At 38.2% G+C, this 14,321-nt stretch overlaps 1 protein-coding gene across 1 annotated transcript in view; it reads right to left on the bottom strand.

The window, feature by feature from the left end:
- The window catches only part of LOC138811963 (isoleucine--tRNA ligase, mitochondrial), a 48,160-nt gene that overhangs the window by 11,246 nt on the left and 22,593 nt on the right, over positions 1-14,321 (bottom strand). The window contains exons 13-15 of the mRNA XM_069999917.1: positions 4,607-4,709; positions 3,992-4,085; positions 570-678 (exon numbers count right to left, since the gene is read on the bottom strand). Coding sequence (XP_069856018.1) covers positions 570-678; positions 3,992-4,085; positions 4,607-4,709 — 306 coding nt within the window. The remainder of the gene's footprint in view (positions 1-569; positions 679-3,991; positions 4,086-4,606; positions 4,710-14,321) is intronic.

Raw genomic sequence — 14,321 nt, 5'->3', positions numbered from 1 at the left:
GTTTAAATCTCACCTGAATTCACCTGAGTTCAAGACCTATAGCTTTTCCCCTCTATTCCAGTTGATGACAACTTTTGAAGAGTTAAAATTTTCATCAATGACTTCTTTGGTGAGGTCTCTTCTTTTTCCCTTTTTCATTTTCTTACCTTTATTGCTTGTTTGAGTTTTTGTTTATTTTTTTTGGAGGTACTGAGATTTGAACTCAGAGCCTTGCACTTGCTATGCAGGGGTTCTACCACTTGAGTCATGCCACAGCCTGTTTTGTTTTTACTTGCTCTTTCAGATAGGATGGATCTCACATAACTTTACAAGGTTGATGTCAAATAACAATCCTCTTGTCTTGAGTGGCTGGTATATGCTGCCATGCCAGCTTCTTTTCTTACTTTAAATTCTTCTTCTAATGTGACAGAAGACCATAGTGCTTTCTTATAGAAGAAGAATAGCTCTAATTTTGTTAATGTTGCATTTATATAGCATCATACCTATGCATATATACATATTACCCAGCACAGGGCTTCCTACACTGGCAGGTACGCAAAGTCATTGGCCTTGAGCTCAGGGATACTTACTTAAAAGGTGCTTTCTTCCTTGTTGCCACACTTGTTAGTAAAGAAGACTGAAACCAGCCCCCAAGTTGGTCTTTTCCTTCCAAGTACAAATCTGCTCTTTGGTCAGTACCTAAAAAAATAAACATTGTTTTACAGTAACTTAAAGTGACAAAATAAAAATGGCTCATGCCTGCAATCTCAGTTTCTCAAATGGCTGAGATCTGAAGTTTACAATTCAAACCCAGCTGGGGCAGGAAAATCCATCAGACTATCAGTAACTAGCCACAACGAAAAAAAGAAAGAAAGAAAGAAAGAAAGAAAGAAAGAAAGAAAGAAAGAAAGAAAGAAAGAAAGAAAGAAAGAAAGAAAGAAAGAAAGAAAGAAAGAAAGAAAGGAAGGAAGGAAGGAAGGAAGGAAGGAAGGAAGGAAGAAAGAGAGAGAGAGAAAGAAAGAAAGAGAGAGAGAGAAAGAAAGAAAAGAAAAGAAAAGAAGGCAAGCAGGCAGGCAAGAAAGAAAATAGAGAGAGAGGGAGAGGGAGGAATGAAGGAGGGAGAGAAGGAGGGAAGGAAGGAAGGAAGGCAGGCAGGCAGGCAGGAAGGAAGGAAGGAAGGAAGGAAGGGAGGGAGGGAGGGAGGGAGGAAAAAAAAGGGAGAAAAAAGAAAAAAAACTGGAAGGTATGGCTTAAGTGGGACAGTGTTATCCCTGAGCAACAACAAAGCCAAGAGATAGCACCCAAGCCCTGAGTTCTTGTACAACAAAAAAAAAGAAGAAAGAAAGAAAAAAAGAATATTATAAACATTTCCCCTACAGACATAATTATTTTATCATCTTATATTTCCTTCCAAGGCTTTGTTTATACATACAAATACAGATGGGAGTTGCAAATCAAGACATTCTCCCTGACTTTTGCTACTGTGAATCCTGTACTTGAAATACTTCCACTCATACATAAATATTCCATTTAATGTCTATATATCATTATCTTGTATGTATGCATAACAAATGCTTGAATCATTTTTTATAGGTAATCACTGGTTCACTGTTTCAAATCATTATGGTTAGGAAAAAATAACCCTGCAAGGAATATCCAGACACAAAATCTTCACCCAGAACTGCTTATTCTGCGGCAGAGATTCCTGTAAACATACCTACTCCGTCAACTATTTCAAAGCTTTGATATATAATGCTAAATCCTTTGTGCAAATTATGTATCTAAAGTTTACAAGAGGGAGAAAAAGCTTTTTTGCAGTTTATGTTTTATATTTCATCTTTTTTGCTTCTTGAACAGAACACTCAAAAATTTAAAAACATACTTAGGAGTTATGTATGATGTGGTAGGAAGTATGAAGTTTTAGAATTCTAAGAAATGTAACACTTAACCATGTAACAAAAGTTAGCATTTCCTACCCACCCGTAATCCCAGCCCCCCTTGAGAAACCGAGGCAGAAGGGTGAGTTCAGACCAGCATAGGGAAACTCTCTCAAAAAAAAAAAAAAAAAAGTAAATTTAGAGCCAGCACACAGGAATATGGCAAAACTATTACTTAACCTATGTGGTACCTGAACATAATTTAAACCAAAATAATAACTAAAAGTACGCTTTTAGGTTCACAGCAAAACTGAACAGAACATATAGCTCTCATCCACCCTGCCTACAGTGTCTCTATTATTGACACTGTTGGCTAGAGTGGAACATTAGTTACAATCTATCAACCGGCAATGACACCTTATCACACAAAGTCCATCATTTATATTGAGTGTACTCAGGGTGTTGTATAGCTAGTGAGTTTGGACAGAAGATTGCTGACATGTGGACAACGTAATCTAGAAAAGGAACTGTAACACTCACAAAGAAAGAGGTGACTATAACCACATTTGGCTTTCCTAAAATCTCATTTTCCCTACTGAAAAATGATTGATCAGACTGTTTCTGATTTTTTTTTGTACAAAGGGATTTTACTCTATTTCCATACATGCATACACTGTCCCTTGATCAAATTCACTCCTGTTCTCCGTCCCCCTCCGGTTGTAGGGCTTGAACTCAGGACCTGGGTGCTGTCCCTGAGCTCTTTTGCTCAAGGCTAGCACTCTACCAACTGAGCCACAGTGCCACTTCTGGTTTTTGAGTAGTTAATTGGAGATAAGAGTCTCATGAGTACTTTCTTGCCAAGACTGGCTTCACACCACAATCCTCAGATCTCAGCATCCTGAGTAGCTAGGATTATAGGTGTGAGCCACTGGTGCTCAACTTGCCTGTTACTTTTATCGCCTCTCTCTGACTAAAAATAATTTAACGTGATTCTTTATTCCATTTTTAAACATATGTATAAAATGTTTCAGTCATATTTATCCCTTTATTCTCTCCCTTCCCAACTGCTACTGGCTTTCTTTTTTTTGGGGGGGGGGGGGGCGGGTCCGGTTGTGGGTCCTGAACTCTGGGCCTGGGCGCTGTCCCTCAGCTCTTCAGCTCAAGGCTAGCACTCTATCACTTGAGCCACAGCGCCACTTCTGGCTCTTTTCTTTTTGCTTATGTGGTGCTGAAGAATCGAACCCAGGGCCTCATGCACACAAGGCAAACACTCTACACTGAGCCACTTCCCAGGCCCCTGCTATTGGCTTTTGTTCTCAGTCTCTATTTCTATCCCTCGTTACCTTTTTTTTTTTTTCTTTGCCAGTACTGGGGCTTGAACTCAGTGCCTGGGTGGTGACCCTGAGCTTTTGTGCTCAAGAATAGCACTCTATCACTTGAGCCACAAATCCACTTTCTACTGGTTAACCAGAGGTAAGACTCTCATGGACTTCTCTGCCTAAACTGGTTTTAAATAGTGATCCTTACATATCAGCATCCTGAGTAGCTAGAATTATATGTGAGTGAGCACTCAGCCATTATTTTTATTTCTTTTTAAGGTGAGGATTCTGCTATTTCAGTTATAAACTGGATGCCTTGAGGTAGCCAAGCAGTAGGCTGAGGGAAAACAAACTGGTTTAGACAACGGAGAAACATCACATAAATCCTTGTCTCAGCCTTCTGAGTGCTAGAATTCCAGTGCATACCATCGTGCCTGGCTAAAAATTCCCATTGTTACCTATCCTATATGTTGTAGTTCTAAGTGAAATTTCAGGGATGGGGCATGGCTCAAGTGGCATAGCATTTGTCTAACATGGGTGAGATCTTGGGTCCAATTCCCCATATAACACAACAACAACAACAACAACAACAACAACTCTAAACAAAAATTTCATCCTGAAAAGCAAAACCAAGTTTGTAAATTATTGGATTAAATAATTTCTAAGGATGCTTCCAGGTCTAAAATTATAGCAGATCTTCTAGATAGGCAAAAGAACAACAACAAAAAAAAACTGTTTGATTACAGACAGCTCTCTAAGCAACAACTCTGTACTTTCACAACTCCTTAATGGGCAGAGTTGATTTTTAGGAATTACCTGGAAGAACGTAAGACCATGAGGTTCCACTTTCAAACCATATGTCCAGGATGTCCTGTCCTGGCACATACTCCAAGGCCTCGGGACCGCCAGCCTAGTGGAGAATGGAAAAACATCTTTCTTACACAAAGACCACAGTCATACAGTAAGGACTGTCTGAGGACTGAAGATATGGAAATAAAAACTAAATCCACATTTTCCAATAAAACCTAGAGCATTCAGAAGCATTTCCTTGTTCAGCAGAGCTCCCTCTGCTGGCATGTGCAAGGAACTACAGCCACTTGGTTATCAGCCATATACCTCACAGTTTTGAGTTTCAATGTGAGAGGCTATTCTCTCTGATTCAAGTACATCTACCTTGTGGACTATGTGGGTCAGAATCAGTCTTGACCCCCAGTGAGATCACAAGCAAGCCTATCATGGCTGCCTGGTTCAATGCTACAGTTTGCTGCCAAACTCCATACCCACTCCCAGACTGCACGGCTTCCCATTTATATTAAGTCAATTCATTAATGTCCCATTACTATATGATCACTATTGGACTATAACGGTCTCTCACATTGTCCTTCAGTCGTGAAATACCACAAAGGCTGCTAAATACAGAAAGAAGCTTACCTGAGTTAAGACTTCTTTTGGAAGAAGTTGCTCAGGAGGAAGAGTCCACCAGATATCGCTGCCATGTTGTTCCACTAGGTTAGCAATATGCTCAATGGTTTGGCTATTTTAGGGGCAGAATTATTGAATTTTACTTAAATATTCAGTTACTGCAATTTACTATTGTAATAAGTAAAATTTTTAAAATTCAAATACAGTAGTAACTTGTTGTATTTTTTTCTTTCTTTTTTTTTTTTTTTGATGGTGCTCAGGATAAAATTCTAGCTTTGTTCATGCTAAGCAAACATTCTACCACTGAATTACATCCCCAGTCTTATTTTTGGGGTGTCAGAAATACTAGGGTTTGAGCTTGGGCCTTGCACTTACTAGGCAGTCACTCTACCATCTGAATCTTGCCCAAGTCCCTTTTTTTTTTTTTTTCCTTTTGCCAGTTGTGGGGTTTGAACTATGGGACTGGATGCTTGAGCACTTTTGTGCTCAAGGTTAGTGCCCTACCACTTGTGAGCCACAGCTCCACTTGTATCTTTTTTGATTGTTTATTTAGTGGAAATAAGAGTCTTACGGACTTTCCTGCCTGAGCTGGCTTAGAACTGAGGTCCTAAGGTCTCAGCCTCCTGAGTACACAAGATTACAGGCGTGAATGACATGGTGTCAGGATCTAAGTCCTTTTTGTTGCTTGAGTTATTTTCAGATAGTCAGATATTCTTGTATTTTTGCCCAGGGCTGCTGTATCCTATTGTAGTTAGAGCATGTATCACCATGCCCAGCTTGTGTGTTGAGATCAGGATCTCACTAACTGACGCCCCCCCTTCCCCCCCCCCCCCCCGCCCTCCCTGCGCTTGCTGGTCTCAAACCATAATCCTCCTGATCTCTACCTGCTCAGTAGCTAGATAACAGATCCACCATGTGTTTTCTAGATTTTAGAGAATGAGTTTTGTTATATATCCCAGGCTGGCCTCTACCTCATTGTGTAGTCCAGGCTAGGCTGAACTCCCAAGCCTCCTGCTTCCACTTCCCAAGTGCTGGGATTACAAGCATCTTTTCTAACTTATTGCTTGCTTGGCTGCTGTCATCATCTTAAATTCAATATGAATAAAAACAAATGGATCATATATAAACTCAAAAGAAAAAAAAAGACTTCTTGACCTCCTTTTTCAGTTAATAATTTCCCCTATTTCTCTCAATCTATTTGCTGTCCAACTACCAAGACCTGAAACCTTTTAATTACCTTCCCTCCTACAATTCCTGCCCAAATTAAGTCAACATGTCTGTCAGTTCGAACTCCGAAGTATTACAGTTGACATTCTGTCAGTCCAAACTACATGAAGATTTATACAATGGTCTGAAATTTCCCTTCCTCCAATCCTTTACTTTACATGATACATCTTGACATAGATGCTTTGCTCAAAGTGTTCATATCACATGAATTCTCCACTTAAAAGCTCCAAGACTACTGACAGACCCACATCCAAACCTGCCTGCACAAGAAGCAACGGACTAGAGCACGGAATGGACTGCAGCTCTCCAGGCTTAGGTTCTGACTCTGGCACGCTCATCACATGGCCATGCACAAGTGTTCAAACAACAAGAATAACCCCAAAACCTGCTTAGCACCTCCACCTTTGGGCATCTAGTACAAGATGTAGCAGTGAACAAAACAGACAAGAGGCCTGTCTTAATGAGACTAAGTTCAGTGACCTACATACAGTACTTCTCTCAGAATAACTCAGGAGAGATTATACCAGTAAATTTAACATAGTGCCTTGGATACAAGACAAATGCCAACAAATGCATACCCTATGATGCTGAAACTGATCATAAAATTATCTGAAAATTTAACTCAGAAAAAAAAGATGCTCATATCAATAACAAGCTTAATTTATTAAAATAGTTACCTTATTGTGGCAGTTTTGCTGATGGACAGTTTCTCTGTGTTGCTTTCTATTTAGGCCCAGTAAGTATAGTGGTCAAGGACATGGACCCTGCAGCTTTGGATCTGATTTCTGGCTCTATCACTAACCACTCATATGATCCTGGGAAAGGCACTTAGCATCTCTATGCCTCAAATCCTTCATTTGTAAGTTTCCAATACAGCATTATTAAAAGACTTATTATGAATATCAATAACACATAAAATACCTACTGTGTGTGTGTGTGTGTGTGCATATGCAATATATGCATCTAAACTGATTCATTTAGGCTAGGTAAATTTATGTTAATCATTAGTAAAACATTAAAGTACTGAGCCAGGCACTGGGAGCTCATGAGGCTGAGATCTGAGGATCGAGATTCAAAGCCAGCCAGGGTGGGAAAGTCTATATCTCCAATAAATTATTCAGAAAAGGTTGGAAATGGAACTGTGGCTCAAGTGGTAGAGCACTAGCTCAGGGACAGTGCCCAGGCCCTGAGTTCAAGCCCCAGGACTGGCATACACACTAAGAAGATTAAAGTACACATAGTAAAGCCAACTTTTCCTCCTTGGGATCATACTCCATTGGTGCAAGTAACTAGGAATTTTCTGTGGTCCACAGAGACAGTGGTGGGGGAAAAGAAGCAAAGAGGAAAAAGTGCCAAGTTCTTAATTTGCGTCTGTGTCTTATTCATCATGACTTCACAGAGCAAACCTTCCCTAGATCTTAAATTCATAGGAAAATCAAGTGTTTACAAAAAAAATGTGGGAAGCAGAAATTAAGTAGGCTACATAAATGAAGTATGCTCTAAAACTGAAATCTGAAATATCTTAGAAAAGATTTTATAAAGGATAGATTGAAAACAATATAATGCTACCAGCAGACTCTGAAGGATTTATAAATGACAGGAATGTAAATGAGCACAAAATTCATATTGCTAAAATAGCTACTTATCTCAGGTGGACTTTAGCTATGAAGATAAAATCCTATTATAAAACCATAAAAACTTTATGAAATAAGTACCTAGCTATATGACAATAATGTTTAGTTACATATTACTAGTTTACACAATTTGCACACTTTATCAGTTAAGAAAATACACTGCCTTTTGTCTTGTTAGTTTGTTTATATTTGAGAGGGTAAGGGAGAACATATAAAAGATGGTACAGGATGAACAAATACAACAGGGATATTTACTAGACACTATGTGGAAAATGAATTGGACATCTTGTGGGTGGGGATGGGAGGGAAAGACCGGGAGAGAGCACCGGTAGGAGAGACATAGTTCAACAAGAATTGTACTCATTACTCATTACCTAATTCATGTTAACTGTAACCCTCTGTATATCAACTCTACAATAAAAATTCTAAAAAAATAAAGAAAGAAAATAAATCTAATGCCTATGAGAAAAAGAAAGCTGGGCATGGTGCCACAGGCCTACCCCATGCAGTTGGAGGCTTAAGGCCAACTTGGACTATATAATAAACTTCTGTTGAACTTTGACACCTAACAAAATAACAAAAAGAGATACATGCAAAGCAGTCACAAAGCACAAAGTACATATAGATATATAATTATAGTTACTATACTCAGATACCAACTATAAAATTTTCATTAAAAAAGAATGATACTGGGCTGGGAATTTGGATTATTGGTAGAGTGCTTGCCTAGCATGCATGAGGCCCTGGGTTTGATTCCTCAGTACCACATAAACAGAAAAAGGCAGAAGTGGTGTTGTGGCTCAAATGGTAGAGTGCTATCCTTAAGCAAACGAAGCTCAAGGATAGTGCCCAGACCCTGAGTTAAAGTTCCAGACTGCCCCCCTCAAAAAAAAGAATGATACTAAAATTCTAAAAATGTATGTCATTTGCCCTGTTTTTATTTTGTTTTGCTAACTCAGGCAAATTATAGTTTAAATATATTGAAATAAACAGATAAAATATATAATGTAGAAATATTAAGATTAATATTATCATGAGTCCAAAGGAGTTGCATGTACACACTAACCTACACTTTTCAAACACTTTGCAAGCACTCTGTACACTGTACACAGTAGCTGTTTCCAGAGGAACAAGTAAAATGGTTCATGCAGGCCTTGAAAGTGTGTTTCTCTAAGTCACAGGTCAGAGCTGATTTTGGTTCTCTCTTCCGCCTCTTTAACTGATCTATCTTGACAAGCCCTGCCCCTGAACTTGCACTTGTATTCTCTGCAGCTGACTAAGCAATAGAGAGGACTAATAACGACTAATAAGGACTGTGAATCACATGGGAGGCTGGGGATCTTGGCAACTCAGAAGATTAGTGTGTTGACAGAGTAAGCACTGAGTCCAAAGACCATTCCACCTGCCAGTTATTGCCCATTGACAGGAATAAAGAACAATATTTTTCTGAGCTTCAGTTTCTATGAACAGTAGGAAAAAGTTATAGCAAACAAGGCTACTAAAAAGTGTTATTCTGGAAAGTCTTAATAATACAGAATAAGTTTACCATTAAAGATACTCCACAGGCATTTTAGAATGCCAAATTCAACTCACTGGATCTTTTGACATATTCTTAACTTCCAGGTAACTCAGCAATCTATTTGGTTATACTCAACAATATTACTGAGTCTATAAAAGAACCAAAGAAGGATTTCAATTTTGCTGTTGTCATGTTAAGGTAACTGTAAAATCCCAGCAAACTTAAATATTTCTAGTCTAAATAAGTTATTTAAATTACATTTTCTTATGGAAGTAATATAATTTACTTGGACATACATACTATATATTTTTTATAAGAAGAAACATAATCTTGACTTTTTCCCCATTTATGCTGAGCTAGGGATTATACCTAGGGTTTTATGCATGCTAGGCAAGTTCTCTACTTCCAATCTATAACCTTAGCCAATGATACCTCCAATTTTTTTTTTGCGGGGGGGGGGGGACCGGTTGTGGGCCCTGAACTCTGGGCCTGGGCGCTGTCCCTCAGCTCTTCAGCTCAAGACTAGCACTCTACCACCTGAGCCACAGCACCACTTCCGGCTTATTTTTTTCTGCTTATGTGGTGCTGAGGAATCAAACCCAGGGCCTCATGCATGCAAGGCAAGCGGTCTACCAGTGAGCCACGTTCTCAGCCCGATACCTCAAATTCTTTTTTTTTTTTTTTTAATTTAATTTTATTTTATTTGAGAACATACTGTACAGAGGGGCTACAATTACATGGGCAGGATAATGCATACATTTCTTACCAAGCATTGCAGCCTCCTCCTTTGTTAACCCTTCACCTCCCTTCCCAGCCTCCCCCCTCCCCCCACTCAAATTCTTAACCTTGTATTTTACATACATTTTATTCATAAATTATACTTTTTTTTTCTTTCAGGTTAACTAGTAACACATTTTAGAAATGACATAACCACAAATGAAAATCAAATCTGCTTAACCAGTTTCAAACTGGGCACTGGTGGCTCAATGGCTATAATCCTAGCTACTCAGAAGAGGCTGAGATCTGAGGATCACGGTTCAAAATCAGCCAGAGCAGGAAAGTCCAAGAAACTCTTATCTCCAATTAACCACACCAGAAAACCAGAAGTGGTGCTATGGCTCAAGTGGTAGAGCACTCATCTTGAGCTGAAGAGCTCAGGGACAGCGTCCAGGCCCAGAGACAACTGACAAAAAAAAAAAATTAAGAAAGAATAGCACTACTTTATTAAAAATGTGAGACTCATTTACATTTAGTACAAGACCTGCTGCCTTCTTCTTTACTATGAATTATTAAAATACTAAATTCTAAATAATAAGTATTAAATATGTCTTACTAAGAATTAGGTCAACAATTCAGTTCTACTTTGAGATTTTGGATGACCTCTCAAATTAGAGAATAAAGAGCTAGAATCATGGCATGTGTCAATTTGTAAGTATGTTGAATCTTGAGGAGCCATGAATTTTTTTTTAGGGGGGCGGGGGATCTGGTCATGGGGCCTGAACTCTGGGCCTAGGCGCTGTCCCTCAGCTCTTCAGCTCAAGACTAGCACTCTACCACTTGAGCCACAGCGCCACTTCTGGCTTTTTTTCTTTTTGCTGGGGAATCGAACCCAGGGCCTCATGCATGCAAGGCAAGTGTTCTACCACTGAGGCACCTTCCCAGCCCAAGCCATGAATTTTTTAACATCTTAATTCACTAGTCTAGGCCAGAAAAAAAAAAAGAGGTAGAATGAGAGAATAAAGTGAAACAAGTATATGTTAATGATACATAAATGTATTCCAAATGGTCAGGTTGTATACAACTAATATATATAATTTTGTCAATAAATTAAAAAATAGAAATAAAATAAAATAAAAATGCAGATTAAAAAAAACTTACAACAAATTAAAAGTGCAAAGAACTGGTGTCAGAAAAAGAAAACATTCTCTGTCTTTCTACTCTGGTAGACTAAATGATCCTAAAAATTGTGATAGAGTTTTGAAAACAAAATCCATGCTGGGCATGGTGATACACACCTGTAATTCTAGTACTCAGAGGCAGATGCAGGAAAAGCCTAAATCTGAGACCAGTTTGGGCTACTGGACATAACTGCATGTCAAAAGAATCAAAGGTTGGGAAGGTAGTTCAGGATAGAGAGCTTTCTTATCATGCATGAGGTACTTGTTCATGTCCCAACATTTCAAAAGTACATAAATGTATTTCATTTAAAATGTACAATTTAAAATACACACAGAGAAACTGGGTGCCATTTGATCATGTCTGTAATCCCAGCTACTCAATAAGCTGAGATCTAGCCTGGTAGGAAATCCATGAGACTCTTATTTCCAGTTAACCCACCAAAAAGCTGGAAGTAGAGCTGTGGCTCAAAGCTAAGGGAAGGCGCCAAGGCCCTGAGTTCAAGCCCCAGTACTGGAATATAAAAATACTTATTGGAAGTGTTGGCTCAAGTAGTAGAGCACTAGCCTTGAACTGAAGAGCCCAGGGACAGTGCCCAGGCCTAGAGTTTAAGTCCCACAACTGACCAAGAAAAAAAAATTACTAACTAAATAAAAATCTAAACACACATATATTAACCTTAAACCTTGAGGTAAATAGCCAAAAATCTGAAAAAATACAAATAAAATCTGCACAAGTTCTCAAAAGATAGATATGTTAGTTAGGTTCTGATCATTACAATTTTACCTGGGTCCAAGCCAACCATGAAGTACTATGCTGCCACCTTACAGGGCTGGGTAATCATTCTTCATAGCCCATCAAACTCAATCTTCTCTTTATGTCAATATGCTCTGTTACACACAGCTATGTTGGACATCTTATACACCACAAAAAACACTGGCCCTCTTCTCTCCTAACAACAAAACTCTCAGAAGTGAAATTTTCTAATGAAACAGAGCATGCTTTAAGGTATCTAAAAACACTTGTCTCCATATTTCCCCAAGATGCAGTCTTTTTGGGGGTGAGGGGGGAGCAAAAAAGAAGAGTCCACATTTGTCGTTAGAATGTAAGAATTCTCGTTATTTTGTTAACAATATCATGTACTTAAAACAAATACACAGTTAACTTGTAACCTACAGATCAGTATAAATTACTGTTGATAAAGATGGGTGTGATCACTTATCTCTATGTAATCTAAGTACTTCCATTTAATGCTGTATTTCATAGAGCAGAAAGTCCATCATAAAACTTTGTACTTTACTCAAAGGCCTTATCTAAACACAAGCATTACGTGCCCCTTCTTAGGACAATCAGTGAAAACCAGTAGGAGCAACACCACCAGCTAATCATTCTGTACTCTGCTATCAAAGGGACCAAAGGCTTATTGTATTACTCGAAGCCAGGCAGCATTAGGAGTCACAGGTAATGAAACTGCTGCTGTCATTCCACTGCTTGCTGTGCTTCGTCTTTAGAAGCGAAAATATTAATGGTGCTAAGACTTTTCTTCTGCAATTTACTAGGGTAAGAATGAGGTAAGAGCGGCTAAATGTTTCCTATCTGTTGACAAAATTGAATTTAACAATGAAATTGGAAAGGGAGCATTCTATCTATACTTTAATTATATCCATTTTAAAGGTCACAGGAAACAAATTTCAATATTTTTTTCTCTAATGAACATAAAAGTTTTGCAATGAAATGTCATTATTATTAAGAAACAAAAATTAAAGTTAAAGTAGCTTCAATTAAACTGAAAAGTGCTACTAGATTTCTCATTTCTAGAAGTCAAAATTTCCTAAATAGATGTTAAGTATTGCAATGGTTAGTTTCATCTGAAGTAAGGAAAGAAATTTAATCAACTTATTTTCCTTCGTTGGTAACAAATGTTTTCATGTTTATCTTTTTATGATATTTTTTTTCATTTTCATAGAAGCAGATTTCAATCTAAACTATGTGATATTTGAGTAATGATACTAACTTCAAAAATGGAATTATTTCTTGGAAAGAAGGGAGGGCTGGACTGGGAATGTAGCTCTAGGACCTGTGGTGGAGCACTCGTCTAACATGTGACAAGCTTTGGGTTTAATCCGTGGACCCACACAGGAAAAATAAGAAAAAAAAAATAAGTAGAAGGAAGTTGAGGAACTTAGTGGCACTATCTGGTGTAACAGCAACTCCATGTGGACTGTGAGGCAATTCCCAGTGGAGCTGCTGTTACTTCTGATGGTCACCACCTTTCTACAGTACAAGGTCTAAAAAGAAAGAAAAGCATGACTCCTTGATTCTTATTTGATTAGGGAGAAAAAATAATAACTTCCCATTCTGTTTCATAAGGCTGACCATTAAGAACAAATGTCAGAAATTCAAGTGTTATGTCATGTAATGGACCCAACAATTCAGTAGGAAAAGAGTCATCATGACAAATGGTGTACAGGAAAATGACCTATGAATTGACAGACGATGTGGCTGAATTTGTCTGTCACTTCTATAGGCCAATATTCTGTATGTCTCTGCTACTTCACAACCAGAAATCAATCATGCAAGCAACACAGCAACAGATAATGGACATGAGTCTGTAATACAATGAGGTAAATGCAATGACTAAATAAAAGGCAAATGTTACCTAATGAAAACTTGCTTGTGTTTTTCTGACAGAGCTGACATTTACTAATCTAACTATAAATCGGTGAATTATAAACCATTCCACCTAAGTATATTTTTACATGAAGTAATAATGTTCAATTAAATCAGTTTTCTCTGGCCTGGGGGTGTAGCTAGGTGGTATATGGTCTGAACTTGGCACTTGGGGAGGTTCTGGGTTTAAACCCCAACACCATAAAAAACAAACAAATAAACATAGTATGCTCTACCTATTAACAGTATATGTACATATAGCCTACCTCTGTCATTTTAAGGTAATTCTCTAAAAGCTTTATCCTCTAAATATTGAAAGAAATGATAACTAATGGCGGTAGCTTATGCTTCCTTGAAAGAGAACTGTGTTGATTTACCCACTATAATCATTTGAATCTGTAGTCCTGGGCTTGAACTCAGTCCTGAGCTTAAGAAGCTCAAGGCTAGCAACTCTACCACTTGAGCCATAGCACTACTTCCGGCTTTTCTATTTATGTAGTACTGAGGAATCAAACTCAGGGTTTCATGAATGCTAGACAAGCACTCTAACACTAAGCCACATTCCCAGCTCCCAAACTCTAAATTATTACAGCTGCAAAACAAAAGTATTTAGCCCAGAATCTTACGTTAGCTCTAAATAGTACAATACCAAAAGAGCCTTATAACAATCTCTCTCTTAACAAAGGAGGAGGCTACAATGCTTGATAAGAAATGTACTCATTATCTTGCCCATGTAATTGTAACCCCTCTGTACAGTATTTTCACAATAAAAAAAATA

This window comes from Dipodomys merriami, unplaced genomic scaffold (genome assembly GCF_024711535.1).
Source record: "Dipodomys merriami isolate MVZ:Mamm:240054 unplaced genomic scaffold, mDipMer1.0.p SCAF_551, whole genome shotgun sequence".
NCBI classification, from domain to species: Eukaryota; Metazoa; Chordata; class Mammalia; order Rodentia; family Heteromyidae; genus Dipodomys; species Dipodomys merriami.
Note: the sequence above shows the minus strand (reverse complement) of the source record. Positions and strands in the feature narration are given on the sequence as shown.